Source organism: Ischnura elegans, chromosome 8, assembly GCF_921293095.1.
Source record: "Ischnura elegans chromosome 8, ioIscEleg1.1, whole genome shotgun sequence".
NCBI classification, from domain to species: Eukaryota; Metazoa; Arthropoda; class Insecta; order Odonata; family Coenagrionidae; genus Ischnura; species Ischnura elegans.
This window is the reverse complement of record NC_060253.1, coordinates 37,010,015-37,028,010: the sequence shown is the minus strand read 5'-3', so window position 1 is coordinate 37,028,010 and position 17,996 is coordinate 37,010,015. Positions and strand designations below refer to the sequence as shown.

Here is a 17,996-nt window from a genome sequence, read left to right as displayed (position 1 = left end):
TCTTTGGGCATAATTTACCGGGAGATTTGAGCGAGTATCAACAATGCTACTGCGCAATATCACCCATTGGTGATCAATCGGTAAACTTCTCTCAGGATTTCCACCGGGTTACAAAATTCATTTCTGCCGACTTTTCGAACTCCTTGATCTTGCTTGATGGTGTTGGCTCTGGATTGTCTAATCCATCGTTTCGTACTTTCCTTCAATTCGGATATTTTATTCAAAACGGTTACCCTCACAATAGAGTAGTTTCCTTCATCAAAGAAAACGAAAGGCATTGATTGCAATTCGTTACCCACCATTAGTTTATTCACAATATACAAATTATTTTGTTTTAGAAATCCCAGTTTAGACGAATGTCAGTGGTCATTTTTAACCTCATTAGAAAAAGGCGCCCATGCGATGTCACTCCACGTGGCATCAGAGGGGCCTAGATGCTATACGAGTTGTCAGGAGTTTCACATCGTCTTAGATTACCAGTGCATGCCTGAGGAAAAGAGCTCAGGGAATCATCTCTTAATAATCACCTATTAAAACTGCCTATGGTCGCAGTTTCCTTCGTTTGATAGGGCAATAATAATCATTATTTAAGCCAAGCGCTACCTGCTAGCAAGCTATTCTGATACCTGCTAGCAGCCTGCATCGTAGCGGTGCGCATAGCCTCGCACCAAGGTGGCCTCACACGGTGGAAGCCGGAACCAGAATGATTGTACACGGGCTTTTCCCAGCATTCATACTTAGCCGTCGCGTTTTCTCGCGCTTGAAATTTTTCACTTTTCATTTATTCGCGGAAAATAGATATCGCCATTTAAAAATCTAAAATCGTGAAATACTTACTCCAGGAGCAATAATCTTTCGAATTAGGCAATAATAGAAAAATAGGAAACCACCCTATTCAACACGAAATCATCAAATATTTTATCACAATTGTGTTTATTCAAAAAATTAGCTCAGAACCATTTTAACCTCTTGTCATAACTGTTCATGTCTAGGATGAAGACTCTTTGCATGCGTTGGCTTTCTCATGCACTCAAACATCCAGAAGCTCAGCAGTATATACAGCGTGCATCTGAATAAAGAATAGAACATATTTTTTCTTCCATTATATTCCGGGCGTCGGTAGTTATAATAAATGCACGACACGCTCCCTTCGTCCAGGCAGGGAATTGTGTGGACATATAAGGCATGGGACGCAATGCCGAGTCTTCTTCTCGTAGAGTATCGCTTTCTATTTTCTCCACTCCATTAGGCGATTGGCTTGAGTAATTAAATGTACGCTTTTGCATTACATCCTGGCTTCAGAATATAGCTTTAGGTCATTGCACCCTCGATCGAAGTTTATTTATTTTAATGTCTTCCTGCTTTCTCCGGAGGATTGTCACATTTATTTTATTTATATTTAATAATCATTTCTTCTGCCAACGTTTCGGTTTCTATGATTACCAACCTCAGGGCTCTGATACACAATCGGACTCACAATCAGACCATGGAAAATTATCCCCTCCTAGTCTATTTAATTATTTCTTAATGTGCATTCAGCATAATGGGAAAGTTGAGGTATATTTTATGCATTTTATAAGTAATTGCGTTATAAGTAATTATACTACAACACTTATTAGAAAAAAATTCACCCTCAGAATTTGATTCTTCTTTATATATATTTTTAGTCAAATTGCTGGTTAAACGTTTTTCATCGACATTAATGTTTTTTTTTCCTTTATTTACCTTATTTTCTTTATTTTCGCAATTAAAAATGGCGCAAATGGATTGACGTATTCTCCGTAATTCTATCCTCGGATTAAAAAAAAAGGAAAAAAATATATTCGTATCGATTCCTCCCTGCTTCGTTTGCATGGCCTTAGAATAAAATACGACAGAGCGAGACGAATTTCGCACCGGAGCTTGAATGGCGCCACTTCATAGTTTGGGAAACTTTTTTTAACCCATAATACCGTACGCGCATCACATTTCACTGTAAACATGCATCCACGATAAAATATTAACAACAAATGGTAACGTCCACACTTTTAATATAAGTCTCCTCTACCAAACATGATTTCGACACTATATCATTTTTAAGGTACACAAATTGTCGAATCAATGGTCGGTCGTGGAGTTATATATGGTATGGTATGGTACGACAGCTGAGAGCATTTGCGCTGTAAAGGAGGGGCATGGAAGGAAGGATGTAGTGAAACCCGGCGTCTGAATTAACCTGCTCCTAACGAAAGGCACCAAGGGGTCACGACTTCACGTCCCATCCAACGGACGGAGTGTTTCCTTGCAATGTCCTCCACACAACATTCAAGCAGGGTTCGGGAAGTCTCTGAAAATTCACTGTCACCGCCAGGATTTGTACCCGGACTCATAAGGTCGGAAGCCAGACCTCCTGCCACCACACTTACCTGATCCTTAAACATAAAATAATTATTGCATGAATGGAACTATAGCTATGAGAGAGCAGGTAGCCATTTTTGAATGGTTCGATCAATTATGTAAATAAAATGCCAGCAACATTTTATATTTATCAGTTAATTACATGTTATGAGAATAATATCGTTAACCTATTTGCGCTGTTTAGTCGTATTGTCGAGCCCACGGGGTTGAAAGCCAACACTCTAGTCATCACATCAACCCTATCCCCGAGTTAAATATATATATTAAAGTGTGGAATTTACCATTTAATGTTCATATTTTATCACGGATGTATCGCATTTCCACAACTTCAAACCTTAAATTATTTCATACGTAAACATGCATATCTAATTTTAGCCGGTCCTTATTTCTTATGAGTGTATCTCTTATTCCTCATGTAAGACACGGTCTCAAGCGTTATTTTGTGGAACTATTTCATGTTAAAAATAAAAAATACTTTGTTATATTCCACGCTTAATTTCAAATGGTACGCCCCGGGTTCAGTATACCAAACCTGATGTTAGCATTATATGCAGAAACCCGGGTCGTACTATTTTGAAATATACGTGGAATATAACAAAGTATTTTTATGTTTTTAACTATCTTATTCCTCACTTGAATAACAGTTGAACTATGCCTCATGGTTCTGTTCTCCTCCGCTATGTTCCGTAAGATATAATGAATGCAAGGCACGGGTTGGGTGGGCAACGGTGTATAAGGGACAGGGTGTGGAATGCCTAGTCTCCCTCAACCGGCGTGTATCGCTTTCTCTTTTCTTCCACTCATCCTACTATCCCTTCTCATACCGCTATCCTCGCGTCTTGAAGGTGCTTCTATCCTCTATCATTCTTTCCTTCCCTCCCCCCCCCCCACCACCTTTATTATATATCTCCCAGGGTGGGTAGGCACCTTATTGTTATGGTGTCGCAACGCCCCCCCTCTGTGGGCGTGTCTTAGGACGAGTGTAATCTCTCAAACGTGAAGAACCGTCAATTATGTATTTCGTTGGGTACACTTGCCCTCAGGGTGTATATTCTGTCGAGGATGCTTCCACGAAAGAGAACATTTATTTCCAGAAAAGCCGGAGAGATTCTTCCAAGATTGTGCGGTATAAAAAGAACGAATTTACAAAATGGACCGTGAGATGGTTAGGTATTCTCAGTTTTTTTTTTTTTAGATTTAAATGGTGGTCTTTGATGAAATGAAAATCTTAGTCGTATTCCATCAATTTAGTTTAAGGTACGAATAGTTTCGACGTTTTACGCTTTACGTTTACGTTTTCGGCGTCGTCCTCGGGTACGTAGGTAGTGCCTTTCGGTGCGTCGAAACTAGTCGTAGGCAGGAGCGGCGGCGGTCTGACCAGGTCGGATGGTCCGCGGTCGCCGAGGGCCCCAAGCTTTGGGGGGAGGGCACAACCATAGGCGGATCCAGGGGGGGGGCACGGGGGCACGTGCCCCCCCCCAGACCCTCAAAAATATGCAAGATTTTTAATATGGTCCCATTATCATTGCGTTCGTTTTGTATTACGAGGTATCCTTGTGCCCCACCCAGAACAAAATCCTGGATACGGCCTTGCGTGTGCCCCTCCCAGAAAAAAATCCTGGATCCGCCCCTGGGCACAACGCTAGCGTCTATGGAGAAGCGTAAATCAAAGGTGTAATAAAAAAAGACTCAGATTACCTGAACCAAAGTTTTTTGCGATTATAGAGTCATACGTTGTCATTAGTTGTTTTATGTGCAACATAATCAGGGTAAAAAGATAACATGAAAACTAATTAAAATTTAAGTGTCAGAAGATGAAAAAGAAGCTGATACTCTTTCCAAATGCGTTATTCGAACCGGTTATTTGAGAGGTTTTTTATGGATTTCAGAGCAGTTTCAGGGAAAAAATTCACTAAATAGGTAAAAAAACTCAAATACATTCTTGAATTTTATTAACTGTGAAATTATCAATTTTCAAAGTATGTTTTTCGTGAGAAATTACTAATTTTATTAACTTGTATGTAGTTTTGAAAGAGCCGGAATATCGTTAAATTGCATTTCCGGGCATGCAATTTCCTACAATTTTCGGGGGGGAGGACCCCCGAATCCCCCTTAAGGAGGGTCCCATCATGAGCCGCAGCCGAGGGTCCCCAATTGCCCCAAACCGCCCCTTGTCGTAGGTACCTAAGAATAAATTGGTGGAATACAATGAAATTTTCATTTTATTAACCATAAAATGAACTTCCACTAAGTAAGTTTAGCCTTAGACGATAGTGATAGTGAAGCAAGTTTTGAAAATCGATGGAATTTCTAAAGTGCGCGGTAGTGATCCCTCCAAACTCGAATGTCTCCTACTCGTGACTAAAATATGGTGGCCTCGGCAAGTTTCCGGGGAGGACTTAACGTTGTAATTGGCAGAACATTCCTAACCAACCAAGAGTATCACGGATCTCACCCAGCCTTTATATGTACCTATATTGATCCAATCTGCATGTTAACAGGTAAACACAATATATTTTTCGGTTCAAAAATGTTTTGAAGTGCACGTGGTGTTGCACAGATGTAAGCGAATTAGTCTGGGAGCCGCTGGAGACTCGAAGGCTGCGCGGTAGGCTTAGATTACTTGAGCAATTGAGATTATATATATTTAAGAGCGACACGGAGAACATAATATTAGAACCCCACTACATTTTCAGGTCCGAAAGTTGCTTACAATAGGAACGCGTTCCGCAGAGCCGAGGACGCTTTCCGTATAATTCTTTTTGTTTTGCAGAAAAAAATACAAAATTTTTAGCTGGGGATTGAGTTCAATTTGTTTTTACTTTCACTATCGCGAAGCAAGAAAAAAATCTATAATATTGCACCTAGGCAAAAAAACTTGGTAAAATGCACCATAAAAATATTTAAAAATGCATTAATTTCAAAGAAAAATCAAACTAACGGATATTTAAGTGAAGAAACAGATGTGTAACAGGACTCAGGAAATAGTTTATATAGTTTGTCCCTCGTCTCTGGGGGCTATAAGTGGGTTATCATTGGGAAATGGGATAATACGTTGAGTTTTTCCGCGGGAAAAATAAGGGGATAATTACTCCATAGTGACACAAATAAATATCATATTTTGTTAAATTTCTCTTGAATATTTACTTAAATCATTCTTTCAAAAGAAAATTTGAAAAGCTAAGCTATCATTTATGTCACTCTCGATCACCTCAAACTGAATCCTTAAATTGTACGTTTGACGTCGAACTGGAAAAGAAAATAATTGGTAAGGATAGGCTTACTACCGTGTTAGTCTTGTAGAAACATATACCATGAAGCTTTAAATATAAGCAAATGGAAATTGCAGTCGAATATGTACCTGATATATTTCGATTTATGTGTCATATCTCCTGAAATCCATCCACAATTCTCAACCTAACAGTTATAAGAGGCATTTGAAAGATCGTATCAGCGATTATTGTTATCGGTTACATTTATTCTAGCGAGTTTAACTTCGTTGACGATATTTTTTACGGATTAAATATAACAGTGTTTTTTTCTAGTCCTCATCGAAAACGATTTCTGTTCTAAGAGACATAGATAGGATAAATCATTTCATTTTTACTGCATAATTTCAAAGGAACCTTGCGTATACTTTGTCTCCCTTTCAAGTTCATAGTGAAACGAGATGGTAATTTTATTCATAAATTTGCTAGGCTGTTTTCTTCGATGGAAAAATGTAGAATTAGCCCTTAGTGTTTTACTCTAAAATAGTGAAAATAGTACCTGTCACTAAGTACAGCCTAAAATGCCCTAATCTCAATTTTAGTCGCCTTGGTTCGACAGATATTGATGACTCTGAAGCCTTAATTACTATGAATTAGCTGCTCTTTTCAGCTATCTACAACTATTCCATGCGAGCACTTGAAGCTCTCATTACCACTCATTATCTGGCGTCTACGGTCTCCCTGAATGATTGATGGTTGAAGTAGTTACATCACTGTCTCTTTTAATCTATCTCGAGTGTATTTTTCAGTTCTGTCAACAACTCATTGTTGCTCATTGCCAAAGCGCGTTGTCATAGCATCCCAACCATTTAGGTAGATTAAGAAGACGCATCACTCCCACCATGCCAGCCTTTGATCGTTATGCTGTTGTATTTGTGCTATTTCGATGTTTATTTTATTTCAAAATAAGTATTATTTTCTGTTGCGTTTTCTTCCTTCTCTTCTCTGAACTATCATGTGCTTTGCTGGTTATTGTTGGTTGTTGATGTTAGTAGCAGAGATTTGTGTGAATCTATTAAAACTGAGAATACATGTTTTTTGACGTTGAAGTTACTTATTGATTACTTACACGTTACCCATACCTTATTGAAACATTATTGTTTAGTAACTTCCAGGGTATGCATTTAAGTAGAAACGTATAAACAGTTTCTAGTGTCTTAAATTTTAAACATTATCCTCCAAATTTTCTCGCATGTACTTTTTTATTTAATTGAGAAACATGAAGGGTTTTTGAAGACGTAAAAGGTGAGGGAGGTTGCACTCGGGAATCTCGTTACAAACATAGACGCATACCTTTCCTATCTGTAGATATGTTTTGGTGACGTATAAGTCGCAGAGCACTACCATTTTGAAAATTTTAAGATTGCGTAAAGTTAATCACGGTTTACTATTTACTATCTCAAAATCATGCACTTAAAAATGGCTTAACAGCCGAAGCCGGTTGCGTCTAATAAATCTATGGGAGTTGCTATGCGTTTTCTATTGGTATTACGGATTCCTTCCACCAATTCTGTAGTATTAATAGCAGCTTCAAGCTGATTTAATAATAAAATGTCGTTTAAAATGTCGTCAAAAAACATTAGAAAACTTTATCCGAAGTGAACTTTGCCTGAATAGTGTATGCATTTTCGTTGTAAGTATTTAGTTTTTGTTGTATTTTCCAAATCTACTCAATATACTATGAAATTTTCGAAATGATAGTATGAGTTTTATAGGGGTAATTATTCCAAAAACACAGACAAAATTCAACTGGTAGATAAGGAGGGATGCGCTCTTTTAAGCTTAGTCGCGTGATTGCCGTTATATCAAACTAAAATTCCGCGTATTTTCCTCATGGAGCTGATCATTGGTAACGACGGTCGTTTCGGTCCTAGTCCCACCTTTCCTTCGTTTGCTGAGACTTCTCCGCTAACCAGCACTAGTAAGCTAACAACAGCGGATCAAAATGGCAAAGAGGTGGCAAAAAAGGAGTGTATGGTAATCAGGCGCCAGACACAGAATCTGGGTGGACGCCCGTCATTGTTGCCGGGAAACCGTCAGGTCACTGGGATTCGCTCACGGCGGAGTGGAGCAGAGAAAGAGTCGCCAAGGCGATGCGAGTTGTGGGGTGATGCAAGGGAGCAAACAGGGTTCCACTCAGCAATCGTCATCACCATTGGTTTTTATCCACCCAGCAATCGTCATCATCATTTAAGGCCACGCATCACTCCTCTCGACTCGTTGTATTTTGTCTTTTGCTGGTGGCTTATTAGTCATTCAAAAACTTACATTTCCATCTTAAAATTATCTATGTATTAAGAGTAGGGCTATTTAAACGATTTTCTCGCGTTCGATCTATCTTTTTTGGTTTTGTGCACATTAAACTTCGATCTATCTTTTTTGGTTTTATTCACAAGTACCGGTTAATGTATGTTTTCATATCAAATTTGAAAATTATTCCACAGTTTTTTATCAGATTCAATTTTTTAAGGCCTACTTACTTCCTCTCATCAAATCACATTTTGGCTTTTTTGATGAATTATTAATTATTTTATATTTACGTTCTCAACATGTCCTAGATTTTTAGAGTCAACCTATTGCAACATTTTTCTTTTTCTCACACTCAAAAAATTGCATCTTAAAAAATACTGAGGTCAAATTTACTAATTTGAGGAGCTGAAAATTTTTTGAGAGAGTCTAATTTATATATCCTGAATATTTCAAGTTGATAAAATACGTTTTGAGTGAGAAATTTCTTACCAAAAATTTCCAATCGACTAAATGATATATTTGATCTGATAATCCTTTATTTTCTTAAAAAAGCAACTATTTTGAATCCATTGTTCAAATATTATATCCGTTCAAAGAATAAAATAAAATGCCAACGTAAATGGCGCAAATAGTTAAAATGTTTTCAGGCGTAAATAATGATACACAAACTTTTCCGGTATTGTGACATATGCTTCCACGGGGTTTGTATAGAGGGTTACCTCCCAGTTTTTACTAGTTATTTTTACTTTAAATTTCATGTAAGTTCAACGCGAAAACTGATGCAATTTAATTAAACACCAAAGGAGGTACTTCCCGTAAATGAAGTCAGCTACGACTTAATGAGTACCAATAGGATTCAATAAAAATTAAAATAGAATGGAGGGTTTGATTGCTGATACTGTTCCTCGTTGCGATCATGCAGAATTTAGAGAAAACGTTGTTGTGCAAGCTGAGGAAGAGAAGGAAGAGAATATGCATTTTGAATACAGGATAAAGGCACGGCCGGGCGAAGAAAATACGTGGAAGCAGTGAATAAGTAAGTTAGTCGCTGGCATGCGAGCATGCTTTCACTAGACTCACTCACTGTCCTAATCAGCGGTGGATTCGTATACGTGAAGGTAGATCTAGCTCCAAAATAACTTACAGGTAGTTGAATAGTAAATTCTGAAGAATTTCAGTTATTCCCGGTAATTGGTTTGCAGAAAAAATTTTCGGGTTTACTACCGGGTGGCAATTTCGTTAAAAACGTTCTATATACCATGCCTCAGTTTCATTTTGGTAGATAGGGAGGTAAAGATTGTAAAAAAGAATCGTATGGTTCAAGGCACGTATTTCCGGCAAAAATGGGAAGATGTATTTAAAACACCTATTCACTCACTCACTCAGGGATTCAACCCGGAGGTTGGTTTGGAAAGGTGAGGGTAGAGGTCACCCCGAACTAAGCCACAGGCGTGTGAATTTTACACATTCAGGGTAGAGGGGCCAGTTACTATCTCTGAGCTACCTCGCACTCGAGGATTTTGTCCAGGGGTGTCCGAAGGCTTCACCCTGGATTTGAAGTCGAGACCCCTCTATTAACAGCCAAGCGACCCTGCTACCCACTAGGCTACCACTCTCCCCAAATACGTATTAATAGTAGGGATGGTCGGATCGGATACCTCTGATCCAAATATTCGCGGATATTGCCCTTAATCGGATACATCGGATCCAAAGTCGCGGAAGACATCGGATCTGGATCCGAAATTTTAAATAATAGCTTCAGTGAATGCAACGCCCCATAAGGGTGGAAAGAGTTCCGATTCTATCTTCGAATGCGCCGTCGCATGCGATTCTTGTCCTACTCATGAAACTTTTTGTTTGAAAGCTCTCGCAGAGGTTACGTAGGAGAATTTCAGCCGTGGAAAATAAAAAAAGGCAAAATACGACTGGCACATAGTGTGACTATTCCCAAGAGATTGAACAATAATTGGGGAATCTCAGCGTCAGGAATTTGAAAATGCATTTGGATCCGAAAGATCCGGCTCCGAAAATCAAGGACCCGATCCGAATCCGGTTCCGAAAAATAAATCCTGGATCCGTCCATCCCTAATTAATAGTACGAAATTATTTTATCGCACAACGATCTGGGGTATTTAGTTCTACGTTAATATTCACACGCACTGAGATTTTGGGGAAAATCTGATACCCTGATGTTCAAATGTTGTCGAATTGAGGTGGACTGAACCATATACTTTTATTTTCTTCCACCCTAAATGCGAATATGATTACGCTCGTGGTAGTGGACACTAAAATTCGCAAATAACTCTATTCTTCTGCCCAGCTTGCTTCGTTGTCACTCATTCCAAAATTAGACTATCCCCTCTGTACATATCATACTAATTGCTAAGCTCAGTTCGTAACGTAGATTACGGATCCCCTTGATTTTGATAAGGCCCATTGAGGCGCAATTCTTGAAGATTAACTCATGACCTGTGGAATTACATGAGCGTCAACGACGGCCGCATGTGATTCCATGCTTCCAACCAGCTTGCATCCTAGTAACGCTTCCAAAAGAAGACTGCCCCCTCCATACACATCATGCAATTGCTCAGTGCAAAAGGTAGGTAACGGATCCCCTTGATAGAGATAAGGCCAATTGAAGTACAATTCTTGAAGATGAACTCATGATCTGCGGAATTACATGGGCGTTAATGACGCCAGAGATCACTGGGTCGCGTCTCGTAGCTGTATCCAAGTTGGATTGGAGCCAGGGTAAAAACGGAGAAAGAAAATAATAAAAAAAGAACAGTCTGTGAGTGAGGCCATAGCTTTTTTTGCTGCGAAGGGAAGGGACGACAAATTACTTTGCGGCTGGCATCGTTGCAAGAATCCCATTGTATTGAAATGAAGGCAGTGTTTCTTACGAATCCTTTCATTTTTCACCTGCGCTTGAAGACTCATGCCGCATGTGAAGAGACGCTGAGGACAGCTAGGGTCTCTGAGTGGTCACTGTTGGGAGGGACTGCTCTATGCGTAGATCCGACGGCAGGAAACTCATGTTTCGTGGAATTCCATGAAATATTTCTTTTCTAGAAAGATATGAGAATCAAATGCATCAGTATTGCAAAATAGGATTCTTCAGTTGGCCGCCAAATGTGCTGTCACCCGACGCGCATTTAAATGGTTGTATGAAAGTCACCGCTAAACTTACCTGATCAAAATAACGGAAATATTTAGAACTAAACTTTGATAATTATTTTATTTTATTAAAACACTTTTTCTTCTTCTTCCACTTCTTCCACTAAAAATAGGTAGCTGGTCTTTCTTAGTCTTAGGTTTGACAGTGCGTCCCAAAACATACGATAAAATATTACACAATATTTTAAAGAAAGATGCCAGAGCGATACGAATTCCATAAGGAAAGAAAATATTAAAAATACATCGTTAAATGTTCTCGGGAACGTACCGGGTCAGGAACTGCATAACTGCCGACTTTTATATATTCGACTCACCCATCTTCCTCATAGGCCTGAGGATGATGGCCAATTAGGACATCGAAACGTCGGCAGTTATGCAGTTCTTGACCCGGTGCGTTCCCGAGAACATTACACGAAGTCTATTCGCCGGGAAAGCACTAAATCTTTCTAGTAATAAGGCAGTTGACCAAAATTTATATATATGATGATACTAGCTTTGAAATTCAAAACCTTACAATGCTATTCCTCTCGAGTGTCTATTGCTAACGTTTTTCAAAAATTATTTTTGTGTTTTTATTTTTTATACTGTTTTTTCGCATTATTCACTCCTTTTGTAACCTTATAAAAACTTCGGAAATAGAATTGAGCGTAGTTTCTTTTAAATAATAATTATATTTTTAATACGCTATTCTACTTAAATAGAATCTCTCTAAGTCAGAGGGTGCCAAAACATGCATTCAAATATTACACAAAATAAATTTTAATGATGCTATCCACAAAAATTATTGAAATGCAAATAATATTTACCTGCAATGTTATTCATTTGAATCTTGTAAAGGTTAGCGAAAACTTTCCTTTTTACTTCATCTAGTGGCTTCGAAAATAGTTGGAGAAAACAGACTTAGTGATAGTAGTTGATCAATATTCAATTTTTTTAATGAACACAATCAGCGCAAGAAAATATATTTTTCCTGCTCACACAATCACACGTTTCAACGTGTAGGGTGAATAGTGTATGTGAGAGCTTAGCTCACTCCCGCTACGCCATACATACAACAGTTACATATTAAGTTTACATTATGCTGAAATTTAAATTCATCTTCGTTTATTGGCAGACATTATGAAATGAAACTGCATGTGTGGAAAAAATAAAGTGTCGCAGGATAGGTTCTCCTGAGCTAGTTCTTCTCAGTAAATGTACTGCGGGTAGTCGCACAAGGGATAAAATTTCGGAAGCTGAAACCCCCCAAGTCCTCCCCTCCTAGACACGTGCCTCCGATAATTACCTCCAAACATTGTCTCCGGTCAGCAGCCAAACGCGCTACACATTAGCTTACCACTTTCCCCCATATGAAGTTGAGGGAGTCCATAGCACTCTGCGATTCCATTTTTAAAAAACCTACGCCTTGTCATTGCAAATGTGTGTGTGGTGCAGCTGAGATGGAGCACAGTCCAGCCGGTGGTCGTCCTCGGTATCGCTATTAGCCGCGCCTCCCAATGGAGACGTTTGCGCGCGGCGTATTTCATTTGCTCGCCCCCGCGCGCGCTGCGCGAAAGGGAAGCCATTTTTCATCGCCCATGACCATTTCCGGTGGAGAGTTTATAGTTTCCTTTTCGTTGGGCGTCTTGTGACAGCAATATTTTCATCCATTCATTCAGCGGACATGTAATTTGACACTCAACACAGGTGGTTCGATCTCTAAGAATCATCTCAAGGACACGTATAAAAATACTCTCCTCAAGAAGTATTACATTCGCTAAAATTTGTTCCTTAAGTGTTTGGAAAGAGCAGTAACTATTTGTGGTGATATCTTAGCATGCCCTAAGATCGAATACCACTACATACTAACTTCTAGTATAGCTTGGTGGTATGCGCGGTGGCCCGGAAAGCAAAAGGTCCCTGGTTCGATTTCCGGTCCTGGGGAATTTTTTCTCAATAGCAATTCTTACTTATGCCTTCGCCAAATTGCAGATCATTAATGAGGTCATCAAGTCATCTGCAAAAGGATTGATGCCGTTGATTCTTCGCAGCGAATACCTCGATAAGCAGTCTACAGAGCGAGAAACAGAAACATATGGTTTAATTTTTTGTTGAAACTGTTTTGCAATCGGTAATAATGACTCATTGAACGAACCCATTCCGTTTTTTGTCCAATATTCTTTTCAAGTTGGATCGGACTAATTCTATGTACTGTCACCTTGAGACTTCCTTCCTACTTGAAATACATGCGAAGGTCCTTAGACTGCTTGTCTTTTTCCTCAACATCCCCCAGCTACTTCACATGGTCTTGGGAAGTCGGCATCCCTTGGACACTGCGGAGCAATTAACGCTCCGAAAAAAATCTTAAACGGCGCGCTAATGAAGCAAGAATCGTGTCCTGCAGACCTTGTTAAGCGGACCGCATGACCTCCTTGGCTGAGCTTTCGAAGAGCCGTGAAGGGTCAATTAGACATCGCATAAATTTTTCATTTTTTTTAATACACGATTTTTCTTAACTAGCTTCGATAGACATTTTACACACTTGCTTGTTTCTGATGACGATGCAATATTCAATAATCAGTTATTTGAATTTTTTTTTCGTGTAGAAAATAAAAATTAAATCCAAAAAAGAGTTAAAGAAACACGCTTTTTACAAAAAAAGAGTCTAAAGTACATTAATAAACAAGCTTTCCATCGTTCGTAGAATAAATCGGTGCTGACTAAGTTTAGAATTTAATATTGCGAGCCAACCCTTTCCAGAAACATACATATTTAAATAAATAAAAGATCGTAGCACTTTTCCACAAAATGTTTTACTGCGTAAAACGCGTATCGGCTCACTGAGCCATCATCTGGTACAAGACGATGGCTCAGTGAGCCGAAACGCGTTTTACGCAGTGAAAAAATTGTGGAAAAGTGCTACGATCTTTTATTTGTATATATTATATTCTTTTATTTTAAATATGTCTAACTTCCCCCAATTAAAGCCTGAATCTGTTGAACATACTTACATATTGTTTCATCAAGCTGAGTCTTTCCTTCTTCTGGCTTTAAAAAATTATCAAATTTTGTTATAGTTTTTGTTGAAATTGTTCTAGAAAAAAAATATACGTAAAAATGAGAAAAGAAAAAAGATATTAAAAAACTTGCTCTTTGTAAAAAAAATTACTTACAATGAATTTCGGCCGACCGGCCGAAATATTAATAAATGTTGAACGTGCATGCTCTAACTGTCCCTCTCTTCAGAGGTGTGGGGGAGCGTAAACAGCATTTTATCCCAAAGGAAATTAATTGTCTTCTCAGGAAATCGTTTCGCTCAATTACGACACATTTGCTTCAATCGCACAAGAGTGCACACTGCAGCAATGCGCACTTTAGGTGCGGCATTCATGCACTGAAAATCCTTTGCATAACCAATGCATTTTGTATGTTCCTCGCGTACAACGCACATTAATCAGGCCGAGCTCAGTCATAAACGGGATTTTGAAGCCGTCGAGTATTTACTGTCACTTTTACTTTATCTTTTAATTCTCTATCCGTTATTTACTGTTTTTGACGTGGCTCTCCTTCACGCATCTTTTCATACAATTAATGACAGTTCGTATTCCGTGGAGGATGAGCTTGAATAATGATTGTCCGTCCCATTGAGAAATTGTGCGGCGAGACTCAACATTCTTAGGAATAGAGCTGGACTCTACCCAAAAAGCTTACCTCCTAGTCTTTAAATAACAATGGAATTCTTCCGTACTCTCCGCAGATGGATGATGAAAAATGATACCTCAGCGAGTGAAAGTGAAGTTCTTTGTAAAACAATGCGTAACTTTTATTTTTTATGCGTTTTATTTCCCTGTGTAGTCTTTCAGAATAATAATGTACTGGTATTCTTTCTGTGAGCCTTTACTATTATCAGAAGATGCATTTTTTAATTGTTACATACAACCTTAGGATTGCAAATTTTCTTTTCTTTGATATCTTGTTAAGGAAAATGTTCTTATACTGCTATCAGAATATCAAATACAACACGATTATGAAAGATTTATCGCCATCATCTCCTAATTCGTCTTCTTCGTAAGCTCGTCTGCTAACATTTTTTATCTTCATATAACGGCTGATTTTCCATGAAACGCTACGCCGCCTGAAAGTTGAACTGATTGGACTAAGCCACAGACTCACACTGCTCTTAAAACAATTAACAATTCAAGACTTTCTTTGGAAACACTTTGACCACCCACCTTCCTTGTCCTTGCCTTGCACTTAACTACTTACTCTTCTTGCACTTAAAATGATAACTCGAACCTCGATATCTGAATACTACGGGGAAAATCGACAAGCCTGACACATTTTTCCTCACACCCATAAGGAATTTTTGAGGGGGATCGGGCCCCCTTAAGCCCCGTGTAGTCGGCGCCACTGATCATGCTACATATATTAATTTTATGTGCCCTCTCCACTCCGTTAATTCTAATGTTGAACAAGGTTTCGTATTGCTCACTAATTTTTTAATAAACGCATACAACACGTGTTTCGATTTTAATACGATTGTCATTAGGTTGTGTACTGTAATTAGCGGTTATTATGAAATTTGTGGGCAATACGATACCTTCTTAATTTAATTCAACTTTTTCAAAACCTTCTTCATCATTCGATATGTTGTTCCACGACATCTCTCCGCAATTATTTGACTTTTTTCGGTTAATTCCGCTGATATTAAGCATTTTCTTATTTTTATTTATGGCTAATTGCCTTAAACTTTCGCAGGTACCGTGGAGATTCTGCCCAAGGATGGAGGGGAGGTAGTAGGAGTGGTCGCGGAGGATGCCGGCCCTGAAGAGGTGGAATCGAGTGCTGGGGGCGGAGTGCCGGCAGAGGAAACCTCCGCCAACTCTTCCTCCACCAGTACAACCTCCACTACCATTTCCTCCACCACTATCTCCTCCACAACTACCACTACTCCATCGACGACCACTTCCCGGGAGATGGCGAGGCGTCGCGCCGCCGTGGCCGGGAGCGGATCTTCGGCGCAGCATCACCACCAGGCTGAGCCGAGGCGGCGAGCGGAGGTTTCGGCGCAGGCGGCCCGAGGTCGGCGCAGGCACACGGAGGACTACGCTGCGCGCGGGGCGCAACACGCGCAGCAGACGTGGGTGCGGCCCCCTCACGTGGGAACGCAGCCGCATACCATGTCGCAGTCTCTGTACGATCATTTCAGCCCCCTCGACCCGGAACTGCCATCCGGAGACATTCTGCCCTTCCTCCAGTTCGGAATGAAGGTGAGTTAACGCACAAAATTCAGAACATTCAAGCCTGACATCGCGTGGAGACGTAGTGTCACCATCACTAATTATTCAAAAATATTATTAATTCCGCATAAAAATAAAATGGAGTAAAACTCGCTTATAACAATCACGCATGTAAAGATATTCCTCCTATGACGAGGTGAGTTCACGGTCCCTTGGACTTCCTAAGGATCGCCAATCTAAATACCTCGGCATGTAACGAATTCGGATGATATGAAATTCCCGTCATTACGATTTATTCTTTGGTCCATTGGGGAATCATTTCCTCTTTTACATAGAAAAAACGGATATCTTCGCTACTTAACCGTAACTTATCATCAGTTGCTCTTACATGTGGCCATCACCACGTAGTCCTACTGTTGATCTTAAAATCCTTTCCTTTACAGTCGTTTGATGGTAGGACGATGGTTAATAATTACGGATCTGTTGCTTAAATAAAGACGATTTACGGAGTATTAGCTGGAAATCCGGTGATGTGTAAGGTAACATTCTTTATTATGGATATAACTAAATCCTGTTTATAATAAAACGGAACGATGGTCCCCTGAAATTCGTTAGAAGCGAGTTTTACTGTGCGGCAATTGCTAGGGGAGATTTGCTTCTTGCTGCATTTACATGTAAATTCATCAAGTGTGCTCCAATTTATGAAGCTAGATGAGAGGTTGCAAGTGTTGGAAGGGGAAATTATCCCCGGCCAGTGTTCTTGATGTACTTACCTTATGATGCTGTTACTAGTGGAACGTGGTTCGCAATTACTTTTTCTTTTCGGAGTGATGGTTAGTTGGGTCAAAAAGTAGTGCCCAGTAGGTTTCTTTGGGAAGGAAGTGAACGAACACATCGCGGAAAAATTCAGCCCCATGAAGGTTTGTTATTTTTCAACTCTTATATGTTACAGTACTTCAATTACTCTCACTTTCATTAATTTCATATGAAATAAATGCACGCATTGGCGATAATGTATCCCAACAAAGTTTGTTCCTACTTAATTGGAGAGTGGGAAAATCGGGTTTCTTTCAGATGGCATATAATTTTTTCGTTTAATTTTCCGACGAAAGGAAATTTAAAGACCGCGAATCGTCTTCCCATTTCATCGTGAAAGTCGGAGGCGGAATCCCTGCAGCGTGAGTCTCTTGCGTAATTCACGCATAGCGTGGAAGCAGAGATGGCTTCCGAGTGAACTGTTTTCTACTTATCTAGCCCGAATGCAAGAGGAGGTGATTGCTATTAGTAACAAAGAGGTAGAAGGGGAAAAAATGCGGGAAATTATCCACGAGAAATTTTACTGAAGCATTTCAAAGGTATTTAATTACCATTATCATATGTGCCACCATTCTGATGACAAGTGCGGATAAAACTCTGGGCAGGGAAGCTGCGGGGATTCTGTTCTCTACTTTTACCGCGAAAAGAGGAGGACAGTGTGAAACATCTGTATTTCCCTCGTCGGTATTGGGCCAAATAATAATAAGCCATCGGAGAGGAAACCAATTTGCTTGCGCACCGATAGTAGCGGTCCAAATTTCAATGGTATAATTTTTCCCCCATTTTACTTGGATAAAAATCGAGGAAGCACACGCCTTATAGTTCAAAAATTCACGTCTTAGAGGTACTATGCTCGGAGACAACCATT

General features: G+C 39.5%; 1 protein-coding gene across 1 annotated transcript in view; it reads left to right on the top strand.

The window, feature by feature from the left end:
- The window catches only part of LOC124163454 (mediator of DNA damage checkpoint protein 1-like), a 284,887-nt gene that overhangs the window by 248,506 nt on the left and 18,385 nt on the right, over positions 1-17,996 (top strand). The window contains exon 2 of the mRNA XM_046540374.1: positions 15,831-16,342. Coding sequence (XP_046396330.1) covers positions 15,831-16,342 — 512 coding nt within the window. The remainder of the gene's footprint in view (positions 1-15,830; positions 16,343-17,996) is intronic.